The sequence below is a fragment of the Siniperca chuatsi genome, linkage group LG14, assembly GCF_020085105.1.
Source record: "Siniperca chuatsi isolate FFG_IHB_CAS linkage group LG14, ASM2008510v1, whole genome shotgun sequence".
Lineage (NCBI taxonomy): Eukaryota > Metazoa > Chordata > Actinopteri > Centrarchiformes > Sinipercidae > Siniperca > Siniperca chuatsi.
Genome location: NC_058055.1, coordinates 7,310,150 through 7,327,639, shown reverse-complemented (window position 1 = coordinate 7,327,639; position 17,490 = coordinate 7,310,150). Strand labels below are relative to the sequence as shown.

Here is a 17,490-nt window from a genome sequence, read left to right as displayed (position 1 = left end):
TTTACTTAAAGTAAATCTTAAGACTTCATAAAACCCTTTCAAAATTAAATTCAGGCTCATTTATAGAACACATTTCATGCAATTAGAAGTACTTTACAAACATGATTTAATAACTTTTAGGGACACAAAAAAAGCAAGTACAACTGTGAAAGAGTTTTTTAGAAAGTTTAAATGTGATGTGTATTATATGCCTTTTGGAGTTTTCTTGTAAATAAACACAAGTTATGTTTACATTCAGTGTTTCTCACCAAACTGCACTGTGTGTATCCATAAGGGTACTCTACCGATTTAGCATTGCACGCCTACAACATTGTCGGACTCACAATGGACACACAAATAAAAAAGATCGATGCAACACATTCCACACATTCTTCTTCCTTGTCATAACCGGGCATTTCACATTACTCCTACATTACCTGCAATGCAACTCCACTGCCAATACTTCGGTCGGAGATTTGGGTGTGTTATGCTAGTCACAGCTAATGTAGCCTCAAGCCTCTAGCCTCAGGGCTGGTAAACTCACTTCCATCTAACTCCACACACCCAGATTTTTTTATTTTCACACTTGTAGTCATTAGACTTCGCGCAGCTCCCTCTGGAGCCACAAAAGCCTTTATACAACTTTTACCACATATGCAGTACCTATAGTACCAAGACCTGTAAACAGACTTTGATGTATGAAATCGGTGTAATTTCCCTTTGAGGTCTAACAAACGAGTTGACGAGAATTTTTAATCATGCAATGTTTACTTCCATGTTGCTAGCTTACAGTCTTCTTCTTCACTGCCTTTGTTGGAGATTTACCGCCACCAACTTTTAGATCTGCGGAAAAGCATGAAACTGGCAACAGGAATGTGTATTGCATTGATCGTGCACACTACAAACAAATGGGGATCCACTCGTAAAAGCATTGTTCCATAGTGATATTCTAAAACTCCACAGGGTACATTTAAGTAAAAAACAAACTAAAAGGTATGCATATTTCTCCTTTTAAAACAAACTTTAAAATTTTAGTGTCTGTTACTGTAGGGGCATAACGCTGTCTGTGCAACTGTTTTGGTATTGGCTGTGTGGCTGTTATGAGTTAAAAATGCTTAGTTAAAACTGCCAGGCCTTTAAGAAACACTTAACTAATACATACATTTGAAAAGTGACTGGAGAGCTGATTGTGAGCCGGTGTAGCTATAATTTGAACAAGGTACCAGTTCCAATCCCTGTGGATAAAATTACAAAATGCATTGATGTCTGCGGAAAAAAGGGCAGTTTTTCCTCACTCTTTTCTCTCAAAACTCCACATTATTTGACCCGTGTTGTGTCGAGGTTATCAGCATTGTGTATGCGTTGGTGGCACAACCAGAAGTGACATCAGGTGTTCTCTTAGGCTCGTCAGCTGGTGAAGGATGGCTTCCTGGTGGAGGTGTCAGAAAGCTCCAGGAAGGTACGGCACGTCTTCCTCTTCACCGATCTTCTGCTCTGTGCCAAGATGAAGAAGACTTCAGTCGGGTGAGTCCATTTTACCTTTTCCTCTCTATCCAGAGTATCAAAACAGTGTATTTACCACAGAGCCATTTCAATGTGCACCTTTAAATATCCACTCTTTTAGGATCTATGTTTCTATCTGCACGTCACTTGTTTTTTTTCTTCCACATCAGCACGTCAACCCCGACAGTGAAACAGAAAGGATGACACCGGCACTTTACAAAAGATCCTGTCTCTCTTTCTGTTCCTGGCTCTGTAAAGCAGGAGGGCTTTTTGAAGCCTCACTAACAAAGAGAAAGACTTGCAGGCATTCTGCCTCTGGTATTTTGGAGAGTGGAGGAGAGTAGCAGATATAAACGGTGAATAGAGAGTGAGGATGAAGGTGTTATTCAGAAAAATGTGTAAGCACAAGCAGAGAGTTGTGTGTCAGGAAGCAATCTGTTTGAGCTTGTGTGTGTGTGATGCTACCTCTAAAGGCTTGACACATGTCCACAGATAGTGTCACATTTACGGGATTGCATGTCGCTCGCTTCGTCAGCATGGCGGCTGCTGTTAGCCTGATTGGATCTTATTTTGGTTGACATTCACCAACATTTGTCTGTGTCATTTGCAGCCACCCCTCACTTGGAGGTTCACATAGCGTTGCCATAACTACCAGACCCTGTAAATCAGACTATTATGGTCTGGATAGTTATCTCAGCGGGCCGCCTACAGGCTACGCACACACAGTTAGATCAGAGCAACCATCCAGAAACTCTATCACCTTGGATAAAGTCACTGAGGATCTTTAATCCCATTGTATCCTATGATTGTCTCAGTTCTATTTTCTAGTTTGAAATTAATCATATTTACATTGTCACCCTGCTGCCACATGTTCCTGAATATGTATTTTAGCATTTTCTTTCTGTATATTCCACCGCTGCTGTTGTTACTGAAGGGCTAGAAGATTGGATATGATGATGTATTCATATTCTACTCAGTTATGTATCTAACTGAGCCCCACCCTTTTATTTGTGTATCTGTCTGCAATACCTGCAAGGGCGTGTTTAAGTGTGACTAGATCAGCTGTAAGCAGTGCAAGTGAGAGTGCACTAGACAGAAAATGAATGGATGGTCTGTAAAACAAAGAGATTCCCAAAAGACCAGAGAGCATTGAGACACACACAAAAGGTTTGATAATGGAGGCGGGCTGAGAGATCAGAGGCTCGGGATTGGCTTCGAGGGGGGTAAAATTAATGTACTTGGATGATAAAGAACCAAATGTTTCCTGTGCTGCTGACGCCTGTGAATAAGCTTTGAATGGAAGTCGAAACTACACATGCCAAAAGTGAATTCGGTGTTGTTTTTGCTGTGGATGAACTAAGGTGTACTGTACACCTTAGTTCCAAGTTGAAACGCATGTATGAAAAAAAATCCTGTCAGTCCCGTCCTGGGTAAAATATACTGTAGTTTCATCAAAATTTGCATTATTGAATAGTTTTCCTACAAAGACATCACTGACAGTGAAATGCAAACTTTTTTTGTGTCATTTTACATCTGTTTCTCTAATTGGTATGGAAAATCCTGTGCATGGCCATGAGACGTGCAATAATCTATTTTAAACTAAACTTGCTAATACTCAATTAAGGTTTTAGACTGAAAAATATGAGAATTTGTTTCCAGTATGGATTCACGCTGCTCAAATTGGCTTTCTGATTAAGGTGTCATGCTGGTAATGAGTTGCCTGTGCAGCACCCAGGAATGCTAATGAAAGTCTCATTAGCAACAATGCAAATCAATCTTCTCAGCCCTGGTGGAAGTAGCACTCTGCTGAGCGTGCATCATTTTCATTAATATAGCTTTGTGACTACATGAATAGGCTGAAAATGATTCCCTATTTTGACGTATTCAAATCAAATTAGTTCTGAGGTCAAACTAGCACGTTTTGAATAGAACTGTAATACATTGATGAGTATAACCTTAAATTGTAGTGCTCTCAATTGGCCAATTGGTGTAATTTGTAAGGCTGGCAGGATGTTTTTTTTCTTTCTTTATAAACCTGTCAATATTGAACTTCTTTATTGTAATGATGTGTATCCATTACAGTAATGTCTTTACACCACAGCACAGTGACAAATTAAATCATCTCTCACCAGGAATGCTTTGTTAAAATTAGACCAGAGATGTGTTAATTATGGCATTTCAAAGCTTCCTTAAAATTATGACATCTTTATTAGTGCGTATTTTACATTTTTCATGTCTGGAAAACGGCCATCAGGACAGACTTAACTTGTTTGAGAATTGTCTGTTAATTCGCTGATCTTATTACGTTTTTTCACTGCCTTTGTTCTGTAGATCTTTATATCTTTGTGTGTCCTCAACTGATTTGGTGAAAAAAGAAGGAAGGATTTATTGTGTGATTCTTTGACTAATTATGTTTCATATTCTCCTTCTGAATCCCTGTACTCCTGCATCCTTCCATCCTTCCTCTCTCTCTATCCATCCGCAGTCGCCACCAGCAGTATGAGTGCAAGTGGTACATCCCTCTGGCAGACTTGACTTTCCAGACCCTGGACGACTCCGACTCTTGCCACAGTATCCAAGTCCTGCCTGAGCACGAGATCGAGGAGATGAAGATCAAGATCTCAGTCTTAAAGAGTGAAATACAGAAAGAGAAGGTAATCCTGTTGGTTTTTTACTAGCATGTGGAGCCAAATCCAATGTATTCCTATGGTTTAGAATGGCATAGCCAGTTAGCTGAGGTTAACACTGAGACAGGGGACTGAAACCACTGTTAATCTGTATTAATGCACAAGAGTAGATAGAGTAAGAGTAAGTAGATATAATGTTGATATAAAGCTGGGTCAAGCCGGCGAGTGTCTGCTTGGGTGAGTGTTTGCTTCATAGGTTGTTTAAAGGTACGTTAGGTCGGGGTTAGAGAATGGTGTATGGTAATATCCTAAACTTAGATTTAATGGCATCGATGTGTTGGTACATGTATATGAACATCTGAAACATTTGGTGTGCTGAAGTACACATGATAAGGAAAGTTAGTTATTGTTAGTTATCAGTTCCAGAAACCTCTCCTCTCTGAGCAGGACCTTCCGGGGTTCCTTAAAACGAATCATTGTTATTGTTCTAAGAAACTCAAACACATACACAAGTGACTCAGGACGGAAGTTTTGGCTAATGTGTCCAATGAAACTGGACACAAACTGATAGTCATCTGTGTATTTATTACTAGACTTCCATGGAAAACTCCCTCATATCAGTTTTCCTTGCTGGAACCTCTGTACCTTCCTTTTACAGTAACTCAGTACTTGTCATCCACACCTATGTTTGTCTTCGACACGGTCAATTTGAAACAATTGTGAGTGCATAAAAACACTAACAAAAAAGGTGATGTATAATATAGATCCTCAGGCTGGGGAAAAATGTGAAACTCAAAACAAAAACTTAAATTTTTTCTCGTATAAAAGTCAAAAAGTTCTCCCTTCTAATCTCCAAATTGTTACTGTGATTTGCACCAGTGATTAAAGTGCTGCGTCACACTTATACTGGCAAATGTTTCCCATTGCATCAGACTTTCTTGTCTTTTCCTATCAGTGCTGAAACAATCTAACAATAGCAACAAAGGCTGCAAAGAAAAGATGCTGTAAGCCTCCAACAGTTACAAGTATGTACAGTAATACACCCCCGTGCCCCTGGCTGAGACACACTGAAGGCTTCAGGAGCAGAGAGTTCCTGTTATTCCCCTCTCGCTGTGCTAAACTCGCCCACCCGGGGCACAGCGAGTGACCACGGCTGGTATTTAGAGTCAGAGGAGGCCAGAGCAGGGAGAGATTCAGCTGATTGTATCCAGGCTCTGACTCACCGCTTCCTGGTGAGGGCTGGGAGGATGTGTGTATTTGTTTTCCTTCAATACTGACAAGAAGCTGAGATCCTTAAATTATATATCAAGACTCTCAGAGCACAGCGCTCACTTTCAGGAGCTTTTCCACATCTTTCCTGGAAAATAACAAAGATTTCGATAAGCCTGACAACAGTAATCATAAAACGTACTCATAAAACTTTTATTTCTAATTGTAACTGGCCTGTAAATTAGACACAAAATCAATACCATAGTTTTATCTCACAATATACTCATGTTTATTCAGTGTACTACTCCGTCATATTAAAAGTTGCTCCTGTTGGATAACAACTTAAAAGTTGAAAGTTTTAAAATTTAATTTCAGTACATCTTTTATCATCCAACAAACCACAGATGTGGATGAACTGAAAAACCTCAGTAGAGATATGTAAAACCAATTGGGAACTCAATATGACACAATCTTCTAAAGAATCAGATTCATATTAAAATGAAAATAGCCTCATATTTTGCTGTAAGAAAAGCTTTGCTATTCCACAAATTATCATGCAAATGTTTGCTTCATTCAGTATGTTTATGGCAAAGTGAAACCACGGCTGCCACTACCTGTAGATAGTTTTATTATTATTATATATAGAGTTTCCAGATACCAAAGTCATTCAATTAAAAATGACATGAAACAATCTTCATGTTTTCATATTTTAGAGTAGGGAATTTCAGAGTCAGACAATATTTAGTATTTAATAGTTAGCTGTGGGTTGAAGCCTGTTTTAAGCCTATATTGGTTCACATTTTGACAAATTGGCACCATTAAAAGTATGCTGAATTAACTAGTGGAAGTTCCTGTTTGCAAAGCACCTATGTATGTACAGACTGGATTCACTGGATTACTTTGATACTGAAGAAAACTTAAAAACATGATCATTCTTAGGCAACTTCTGGAGTTATACGGAGTGACTTTTTTTCAATGATTTCTAAGCAGATTTGTGGATGATTTGGTGATGCCTCCGAGAAGGAGTACTCCCTCTGTGCCTCCCCTTCAAATCTTGAAAACCTCTGCTTTAGAGGCTGTATAGCAATGTTTAGTATTTTACTTTCTCTCTATCACGTTATTAATTAATTTGGTATCAGTTTCAGCACTAAATGAGATTCTATGTCTGGTTTGCTTTTTTGTGTGTGTGTTTTAGAAAGCACCGAAGGGTCAGAGTCGTGTGGAGCGTCTGAGGAAGAAGATGAATGAGCAGGAGTCGTGGCTGCTCCTGCACTCCCCCACCATCCCCTTCCGCATCCACAACAAACATGGAAAGGTAATCTGTCCGTCCCATCCTGTCATTTTTGAATCCATGTAGCTGCAATGCTCAAGTCTCACCACTGGAGGGAGACATGTACCTTTCAAAAGAGTCCATTGTGATAGATTAAATTTAGAGTTTGATTAGATTTAGGTTTCCAAAATAAAAATCTTGTGAGCGCGTGAGATCATTTCACATCATGGCTTTTCTAGTGATTTTTAGATACATTTCTACTTTCTACTCTATAAAATCAATACTGCAATACTCTTGTTGAATCTCTTTTAGCTCTTTTAATAACGATTTTAGTGCAGAGGTGATGTCCTTGATGTGTTTAACAGTGTTTTTTCTGTGTGTATCCAGAGCTACCTGTTCCTCCTCTCCTCTGATTACGAGAGGTCAGAGTGGAGGGAAAGCATCCAGAAACTCCAGAAGAAAGGTAACACTGGCGTTGGATATAATTGTTCTGTTGACTGTTTCTGTCCTTAGAAAACATTGTGTGCTTCATCTTAAAGTGGTTTAAAACCACTTTTTACACACTGTACCACAGAAAAGTGAAAGTTTGACCATAGCTGTGTGGTTGCTTTGTGTTTTTCAGATCTCCAGACGTGTGTATTAAGTTCCGTTGAGCTCCAGGTCCTGACCAGCTCCTGTTTCAAACTTCGAACTGTCCACAACATTCCTGTCACCAGTAACAAAGATGGTGAGAAACACTCACACACAATATCTGCTTTATCCTTGTCTGCTTATTTTTTGGATGCTTTGTATGTTTCTCTTGCTTTCTCCTTTTTGTCTGTAATCACAAACACACATAGTCTCCCATTTCTCCTTCCTCTCTTCTCTGCTTTGAGTTTAAATTTACACAAAAGCATCTATTACACTCTCAGCACAAAGAAGCCACATAATGAGAGAGGGGGCCTTGCAGGAGAATCTAGGTTACAATATGTTTCTCATCTAGCTCGTAGCAGTCAGTGCCACGCAGTGTGTCGGCGGTGGCCTGCGCTGAGCTCTCGGCTCCTATATGTTTGTTTTTTGCTCCAGATCTCTACGTTGCACCGCTTTCATAGGCTGGTGGCAACATTAAAGCCATCTGGCCGACCGACTCTGATATCCCCCTCGAATTGCACAAGGGTCTCTGCTTTCACATGCACACACAATACACATGTATAACCACAGAGCTGACAGACGTTTCAAGACACTGTCTTAATCTTTCTCGCATCATACAGAAAAAAGATCCATGTTTGCTTCTTTACAAAGGTATCTCGATGCAAGTCAGCCATTATTTTGACATCCAATACCTTCAAAGTGGTGATCATAGGGATTCTTGCTTTTTATTTTTACTTTGCATTCTGGTGAACTTAAAGGACACAAGACGTCACGGCTGGATTATAGTACTGTGACTTTTTATTTTTACATTTGAGGGTGCTTTTTTGTTTTATGCTCAGGCTAATTACCCAGTTCCTCCTTTTAGTTATTCAAAACATCATACCAATTTACAATTTATTTACATGTATATGTTTTAGATTATAAGTTTCAAACTTAAAAAACAGTAGACCTCCCTTTTCAGCAACAGATTGTCCATGAGCTTCTCCTCTCTTTAATCTTCTCATTTCCTTTATATCTTAAAGATGATGTTGGATGATTTTCCTCTACAAGATAAGTGGAAACAGGATATGTTACATTTTACAGCAAATGGTGCTCCGCTGCTCTGCCATTCTCTTTTTGAGTTCACGTGAAGTTTTTCCAATGTATACTTTACTGCAAGGACAGGTGATCATATATGTGGCTCCTTTTTTTTGTGGAACATGAAAGGACAGCTTTTGTTTTAATGGTTTGCCCTCTCTGTGGATGTTGAAATGTTGAACGTGCTCCACATTTATAGTTCCCATCCTGTAAAGGAGATGAAAGACTCGCTAGCTGTGAAAACAAAATAAGGTTTCTTTTTATCCATTGATTTGCTCCAAATAAGATCTGATCTGAATTCCTTTACATTTTTATAATAGCAGACTTTATTTGATTTGCTTTATATTCTCTCACCATGAACTTCTCCTTCATGTCCACCATGTTTCTCTCAAAAATGTATACGTTTAAAACAAATTATTAAAGTAGTTTGGTTAATTAACTGCTTTGGTGGACTCCAAGAGGTTTTTACTTACAGGTTAACTCGCTCTGCTGATTTGATTAAACCCTCACCTTTCTGCAATGTAACGGGTCCATCATTGTGCTTCAGTTGGTTGAAGTTTTCCTTTTTTCCCCAGGGAGGTAATATCCCTGTGTGTTAAAACAGAGCTCAGGCCCCACGTCATGAACACACACACACACACACACACCTCAATGACATGTCATGCAGGGAGCACAGTAGGGATTTAAATGGAGTCCAGCTGGTGAAGGAATGTTTCTCATAACTAAGAGGACGGATGATATTGCAGAGACCCTTAAATACTCAAACTTTCATTTGACGATACGATTGTTATCAATTATCACATATTAATGGATTTCCACAGTTAACTGTTGAAGTTAGATTAGAATTGAAAGAAATAGATCTCAATTTTGCTCTCAAAGCAGCACATCGGCCACCTCTAAGCTGAACCTTTGAACCTTCTCCCTGTGAAACTCCCCAGTCGCTTACATACAACACACACACACGCACTCACATTTAACCCTCGGGGGCTGACTGCTTACCTCTCAGCTGCACACAGTGGAGCTCCAAACAGTCCTGCAGCCCTCCATCGTAGTTTATTTACCAGGAAACAGCCAGGCTTCACAGGCCTCAACCAAAGCAATCGTGTATCCCCTTCATGTGTCTGTCGTCGGGACGGGGGATATATCAGGCCACCCAACAAACCTCCACCCACGAACATCCACTCGGCGGCCAGCTCAGTTGTTATGGCAGAAGAAGAAGAATGTTTGTTGATGTGAGGTCTGATACTGATCTGACGAAAGGTTGTAATAACAGTTCATTTTCACTTAGGTCCGCAAATAAGTTACTTTCCTCATGACTTCTAAATGGTTCTAGACACTAAAAGTGAGAGTTAAGGTGGTGTCTAGAAAATGGGCCTCAAGCAAGAACATTTTCGTATTCTTATCCTAACTCTCTCTTACTTTTTTCTGCCTGATGAATGCCACTTGTTCATGAGGAGGTGCACGTTCATGAGATTTGATCATTAGCATAATCTACACCCCAAAATTGCCATATAAGGCTGCCTGTTCTGCTGCGTTTGTGGCCAGGTTTCATTCACAGAAATGTTACCAAGGAGTAAAAAAAAGACTTGCTTTCAGATCCTGCTTTCAGAAATCACCAGACAAAAACATTTAGTGTCAGTAGTGGTATTAGTGACCCGAAACAATTAGGAAATATTAATAGTACAGCTGCCAATGACATGTCTGAGTGACACTGTGACAGAAACAAAGAGGCAATGGTTTGATATAAAGTTAGACGCTAAAAAAACATCTTTCTAAAGCAAAAACGGTCCATGACTAATGTGATAGGTGGTCATGGGGATGTGACAGTCATGGAGATATTAGACAAGAGAATGTTACAGACTACAGTAAGTGATGTTACATTGTCGGTGCAGCAGAGGATGATAGTGACAGAGACCTGCATAAAGAGCCTGAGGCAGCTGTTGGAGTGAGAGAATTGTCCAACAACTACTGAAATGTAGATATTACTGTGCTGAAATATTCCAATGAGATCTGCAGCAGAAATGTGACTGAAATGACATCAACAGATACAGTAGTGCTTGATAGTAGTGGGTGATTGCCTTTTTCTTTCTGTTTCTATCCGTGAATCTATCTCTTATGTACACGATGTTGATGTGGAGACACTGACAGGACACAGGAGTGGCTTACAAGTCGTAATTTGCAATGACTGTTTATCTTTGTGTTGTTTTATGTACACAAACTCCCATTCTGAATGACTTTTACATACAGTATGTCACCATATTTACACTTGGCACTGGACTAACTGCTCTGTGTGCTTGCTTTCCAGATGAGGAGACTCCTGGCCTGTATGGCTTTCTGCATGTGATCGTCCATTCTGCCAAAGGATTCAAGGAGTCAGCCAGTAAGTCGTCCAGAAACAGCCCCCCCCCCCACACACACACACACTCCAACTCAGCATCCCCTCACACATAGCTGCTGTGCATATACGTGTCTGCCAGCAAAACACATGATCCAGTCAATCACTGCAGTCTGCACATGCAGAAGCCCCAGTGGAATTTCTGTGGTTGTTTTCATTTAGCAGATGTCACTAATCACACAAACACACTCAAAGCACATAAAAAGGATAGAGAAAAATATTTTAAAATCATGTACAGCAGGCGAGGACAATTCTGAAACTGAACTGCCATCAAACATAATGCCAGTTGTCTTTGATATTTCCTACCTTACACAAATGCTCCTTTGTATTATAATGTGCACAGATGCAGCTCTGTGTGTTTATCATCAGCCGAGTGTGATGTTGGTAGGACCGTGCAGTTTCAGACGTGTCAGTAGTGGACAGCTGGTGCTGCGGTACACTTTGTGCCCTATTGGACAAGCACCAGTTCAAATATCAAATATCTGGAAAAGAGACGGAGATGAAGAAATGTGATTTCCTCAGTTACCATGACAGCCTTCAGTATATGAAAGCTGGCCTGCTAGAATTTCTCGGGTAATGGATTGGAAAGCTCTCTCCTCTGAAAGCCTGTTTGATCCTCGATGGAGTGCAGAGACCTGAAGGGTTTAAAAATTAAGAGTGTGTGTGTGTGTGTGTGTGTGTGTGTGTGTGTGTGTGTGTGTGTGTCTGTAGAGGGAGAAGTTTGGTAGTTTCGCTGATACAGTTTGATGTCAGCGTGTCCAGCGAAGCGTATAGAGCCAGGGTGTGGCATGCAAGCAATGGAAGCAGTGTGGGGTGGATGTGTTGCTGTTGTTAAGGGTCTCCCTGGTGGTAATGACGATAATAGCCATTACAGAAGTGTTTATCCCTAAAACAAATGAATGTTACATACTCTATTTAATGGACATAGAAACAAACAAACAAACCCTCCTCTTCACTTAAACCAGCAAAAGAAATGACTGATGTCGGACATCCCGCAGTATTTAAACCCTGCTGCATGAAATTATAATGTATTCTGCCCATATGTGCAGCTTAAGCTTTAGAATCAACTCTGAGAGAGAGAAAAAAGACAATACTGGATAGTTAGTCCAGAATTGCCATAATTAATTCTAATGTATGCTTCACGTCAGTTTACACAACACAGTTCTCGATCACTCAGTCACATACCGGCTGCATCCATAGTGCTCCACCACTGCCGCCGAACACTTGTGTTTTTAGGTTAGGATTGTGTTGTGTGGGTGACTGTGTTTTATATATGTGTGCATGTGTGGGTAGTTATGTGTTTATATGTGGGAATATACTGGCTGCGCCCCTGATGCTGAAATGAGCAAGTTCACCCAACTTTTTATTTACCACTACAGATGTTCATCACCACATAAACATTTAATGTAAAGTGTCAAGAGTTTAGTGACACTGTTACGTTATCATGCAATTAATACATTTTATTAATACAAACTTTAGCCTGCTTACTACATTTAATTTTTTTCTGATCAATTAACAATTGTCTTGTATTACATCATTTGTCAATTTAAGCCTCACATCTTCTGGTTTAAAGTAGTGATGAATTCTTTTAAAGATGGTTCATTGCACATATCAACCTCAAACACCATATTTTGACAAATATCTCTTCCTCAGTATCCTATAAACATTTTGCATTGAAATACCTGACTTCAAATTGCATTGGTGTGTAACAATTTGTGTCAGGAGTGTGTTGTTTTTAACCCTTTCAGAAATCGATGAATGTTTATAGTATTTCTTAATATCCCTGTAGAGTCCTGATTATGAAACCTGGCAGAATTTCACATTTTTCTCATATACGGATTTTTTGAAAACGGAGGTCATAGAGTTGATGGGAGACATCGTGTTCAAAGTACTGTTTCTTCTGCCTGTATAATTCTTTCTAATACCACAAATAACTAAAATTACACCATTTCTTCCAGATGTGGCTTAATGATGGGATCAAATTTGCCTTTTTATGTAGATGTTGTGCGGCGATGTTGTTATGTAATTCAGCTTGTGTGTGTGTGTGTTAGAGGCTCGATGTGGTTTCACTTGCGTTGTTGATGTCTCCTTCACTGTCTCCGCTTAAGACATTTCTCATTGTGTGACATTGTGTTGACTAGACCTGGAAGCCATGTGTTCTGTACAAGGATTTTGAAGCAATTTGCTGCTCTTTTGCATAATAGTGTGTGCGTACAGTATGTGCTTTCTGTTTCTGCATATGGTAATTATTATTATATCAGAAGGGAAATGTGTAATTGCTGGAAATAGCAGTCATTATTCAGTGGTTCAGATTGTTAAGTAGACGTGTAATCATCAGCAACAGCCTCTTTTTGTTCTTTTTTTGATTGAAAAATCACATAAGCACATAGTAGAATATCTTGTTGGAGCTGTTTTATTTATGTCACAACGATCTCCTCCCAGTGGGAAAGGGCTTTAAATTCAGCCCAGGGCAAAGTAGTCAAACTGGGTCACAAAGGAAGGAGCTGGGAGTTGAGCATCTCCCAAAAAATCGGTGGAAAACATGTTCACTTTGTTCTTGGTTTATTTTTGTGTGCATGTCAACAAGTGACACTGTGCATTGTCCCCCCCTACATGTATTCAACAGCTGCTGCAACTTGATGCTATAAAATTGCAGTTGCCCATGCTACATGTACAAATCGAGCTGCAACAGTTATTCAAACTGAGAGACATCACAAAGGCATTTTAAGTGAGCACAGCTACAGTAATCTGCAGTCAGTTGCATGAGCTTGTCCAACAACACCTAAAGAGATTAAAACATGATTCAATTCATATATATATATATACATATACATATATATATATATATATATATATATATATATATATATATATATATATATATATATATATATATATCTTCCTTCAGCACGTCTTCCTCTTTCCCATTGCCTGAGACATTCCCTGAGCACGTCATCAATAATAAGGTGGCCAAAGGAAGAGATACAGACCACAGACGTTAAGACGCGATATATATATATATATATATATATATATATATATATATATATATGTATATATATATATATATATATATATATATATATATATATATATATATATATATATATATATATATATATATATATATATATATATATATATATATATATATATATATATATATATATATATATATATATATATATATATATATGTATATATACATATACATATATATATATATATCGTCTTAACGTCTGTGGTCTGTATTTCTTCCTTTGGCCACCTTATTATTGATGACGTGCTCAGGGAATGTCTCAGGCAATGGGGAACAGAGGAAGACGTGCTGGAGGAAGGACCATCATGGGAGGACAAACCCTACACGGGATGTACCACCGAACATAACTGAAGTGGCTGATATCAAGAAGTCCTACCAATGGCTAGAGCGGGCTGGACTGAAGGACAGCACAGAGGCACTCATCATGGCTGCACAGGAGCAGGCCCTGAGCACCAGAGCAATAGAGGCCCAGATCTACCACATCAGACAAGACCCAAGGTGTAGGCTGTGCAAAGAGGCCCCTGAGACAATCCAGCACAGAACTGCAGGGTGTAAGATGCTGGCAGGAAAAGCATACATGGAGCGCCATAACCAAGTAGCTGGCATAGTGTACAGGAACATCTGCACTGAGTATGGACTGGAAACCCAGAGGTCAAAGTGGGAAACACCTCCAAAGGTGGTAGAGAATGACCGAGCCAAGATCCTGTGGGACTTCCAGATTCAGACTGACACAATGGTAATGGCGAACCAGCCTGACATCGTGGTGGTTGACAAACAGCAGAGGAAAGCCGTTGTGGTTGACGTGGCAATACCAAGCGATGGCAACATCAGGAAAAAGGAACACGAGAAACTAGAGAAATACCAAGGGCTCAGAGAAGAGCTGGAGAAGACCTGGAAGGTGAAGGCAACAGTGGTGCCTGTGGTCATCGGCGCACTCGGGGCAGTGACCCCCAAACTGGAGGAGTGGCTACAGCAGATCCCTGGAAGAACAGCAGACATCTCGGTCCAGAAGAGTGCAGTACTAGGAACAGCAAAGATACTGCGCAGAACCCTCAAGCTCCCGGGCCTCTGGTAGAGGACCCGAGCTCGAAGGATGAGACCACCCGCATTTCCTACCGGACAAAAGACAAACAGTGTTATTTATGCTTGAACCAGAACCAAAGTTTTCATCACTTGCCACTGTTCCCATAAAATTAAAGGCAAAACCCTGCCTTTAGTGTTCACATGTTCTCTGTGATTTCTGCATGTAATCAAATCCAACCATGGCTGCATGCATTCCCATTCATTGTTCACTATGCTTTTATTAGTTTCTCGTTCTGGAGTCTATGAAAACAATTCGATTATGCCTGTTCCCTCCTTATATTATTCTCTCGGAAGAATATTTTCTCCTGAAACCTTCAAGCAAAACATACAGACAGTTAGCCGTTAGCCAGAGACACTGATTAGTTTAACTGATTAGCACTTGCCTTCTAATTCTGTGAACCCGCAGTTTGACCCAGCATTCAACGCAGCCTCGGGCAAAGATTAGCCTCCTGTATAAGAGCACACACATACACCACAAGGGCTGCAGGCCTCAGTTAACTGAGATGGAAAAGGATGGTATCCATTAACCCCTGCATTTAGGGGTCAGAGACCCCATGCTGACCAATTTTATACCCCTCATACTTTGAGCCTGATGGTGACCTGCCAGGAAAATGAAAACTCATGGAGTTCCAGACCTCTTTTAGTTTGTCCTACTTCTCAAAGCCCTCCTGGATCCACTGCGAGGACACAAACAGACCTCTCTAAATATGCTCTCTCTGGCCTTGTTTGAATTTTAGGTCTGGGCACATAAACCCATTTCAGACAGAGAGGAAATCAACTCCCAGAGAAAACTGGGAGCTGCTCAGGACTATGAAAACACTCTCCTCTTCTATGTGGCTTAAAAAGAGAGCTTTAAATCACAGTGATGATGATCTTAAACAAATGCCCTCAAAGCAAATGCCAATACTTCTTTCTAAATTGAACACAACCAGCAGTCATAAAAAGTGCCAAATTGCATCTGTGTGTTTCAGTATAAACTAGCAGGATCAGTTTACTTCAAAAGTATAGTATACTTCAAAAATGTCATCCCACCTCTTCAATGTAGCAGACTCTGGCAGGTAGTTTGTGTATTTTTGGCATGTCGTATGTCAAACCAGAGGTGACGGCCACGAGCTGTTATGCTCCCCTATGTAGCGGAAGTGTACGATAACTGCTTCATTTCATAAATACCCCCCAGATGCTCAAACTGAATTCCCGTCCGCTGAACGTCCCTCATACCACCGCTGCTAATCTCTTCCTCATTGGGAGTAATTATGCTAGACCCTTTCAAGATGCTGAGAAAACAAACAAAGAAGGAATGAAACCAGATGGAATGAGATTCCATTATACTATATAGTGCTGTTAGTGATGGTTATATGGCTACATATATGAATGTTTGCTCCTGTCAGTCATACTGTAGCTCACCCAGATGGTATGCTTGGTATCTCTCCATAACGTTAACCAAGGCACAGGTCAGGCTGTTGTTTCTCATGATGCCGTTACTTTTGATGTTGCAGTTTTCATCATTCTGCAAGTGTGTGTCTATATGCATATGAGATTCAACCAGGCCCCGCCCCCGCCTCTCTCTCTGGCTCCCTCGCTCAATCTCGGTGACTCACCTGGTGAAAGGTCAAGCAGTACATCCATCCATCATGCTGTCAGACGGGGGTTACCCCAGGGACCAGGTCCAGGCTGCGGGACGTACTATAGACACTTTACAGACAGCCGGTAGTGAGGTCTGCAGGAACCGCTGCAGCAGCATTTAAAGAAACACATTAACAGACTTGATTGCTCCGTGTAAGAACTGAGTGTGAGCTGATCCCAGGGGAGCGACAGCTGTGGCATGAGGATGTAAAGAGTGGAAGGGGGGCTTGCTGTTTCTGAATGTGTACACAGGCAGCAGATTGATGTCTTGTCAGCTGACAAACTACAACATATTGACAATATAAAGGGCTATTTCACTTTGATGGAACGTAACCTTTTTTATCTTTTTAGTGCACATTCATTACAAATCTGATACCAGAATTAGATACTCACTTACTGTCATTGTGAAAACCGTCTTTAGAAATTCCATTTGAAAATGGGTTCAGGTGTGGATGACGCTTTTGAATAAGGAATTTTTTTTCTGCTTATATTTATATTTCACTTATATGATTTTGACTGCAGCTGAACTTTGATGGAGATATGCATCAGCTACAAAGAGATGTCAGTGAAATGTTGCCTTTAACACAATATTGATCCAGCTTTGGCAAATGCAGCACAGAAGTACTTTGATTCAATGGGACGTGCCATTCTTTAGATAATGAATTTATAAGATACATGAGTATAGAGCTGAAATGATTAGTCGACTAATCGATTAATTGACTTGTTGATTAATTCAAAAATTAGGTTCCTGCTTCTCAAGTGTGAATATTTTATAGTTCTTTCAGTCTTCTATGATAGTAAACTGAATATCTTTTGGAATGTTGGTTGGACACAACTGACCTCACCATGGGCTCTGGAAACTTGTGGTGGGCATTTTTTGCAATTTGCTGACATTTTATAGACCAAACGATGAATTGATAAATTGAGAAATTAATTGGTAGATTATTCAATAATAAAAATAATTGTTTGTTCCAATTGTTTTCGGCCCTATGTGAGTATTAAATAATATTAAAATATGACTGAAATGTAGAGAAACTAATTAACAAAAATTACT

General features: G+C 39.9%; 1 protein-coding gene and 1 long non-coding RNA gene across 6 annotated transcripts in view; one reads left to right on the top strand and one right to left on the bottom strand.

Moving 5' to 3' along the window:
• Window positions 1-17,490, top strand: part of abr (ABR activator of RhoGEF and GTPase) — a 132,199-nt gene that overhangs the window by 76,292 nt on the left and 38,417 nt on the right. For all 5 annotated transcript variants that reach the window (XM_044221972.1, XM_044221973.1, XM_044221974.1 and 2 more), the window contains 6 exons: window positions 1,382-1,503; window positions 3,968-4,136; window positions 6,514-6,633; window positions 6,976-7,051; window positions 7,211-7,315; window positions 10,601-10,675. In XM_044221972.1, the coding sequence (XP_044077907.1) occupies window positions 1,382-1,503; window positions 3,968-4,136; window positions 6,514-6,633; window positions 6,976-7,051; window positions 7,211-7,315; window positions 10,601-10,675 (667 nt within the window). The remainder of the gene's footprint in view (window positions 1-1,381; window positions 1,504-3,967; window positions 4,137-6,513; window positions 6,634-6,975; window positions 7,052-7,210; window positions 7,316-10,600; window positions 10,676-17,490) is intronic.
• Window positions 7,550-10,594, bottom strand: LOC122888064. Its single transcript, XR_006380647.1, has 3 exons — window positions 9,295-10,594; window positions 8,806-8,883; window positions 7,550-8,529 (listed from the first exon to the last, which is right to left on the bottom strand). It is a non-coding gene; the product is annotated as an uncharacterized LOC122888064 (long non-coding RNA).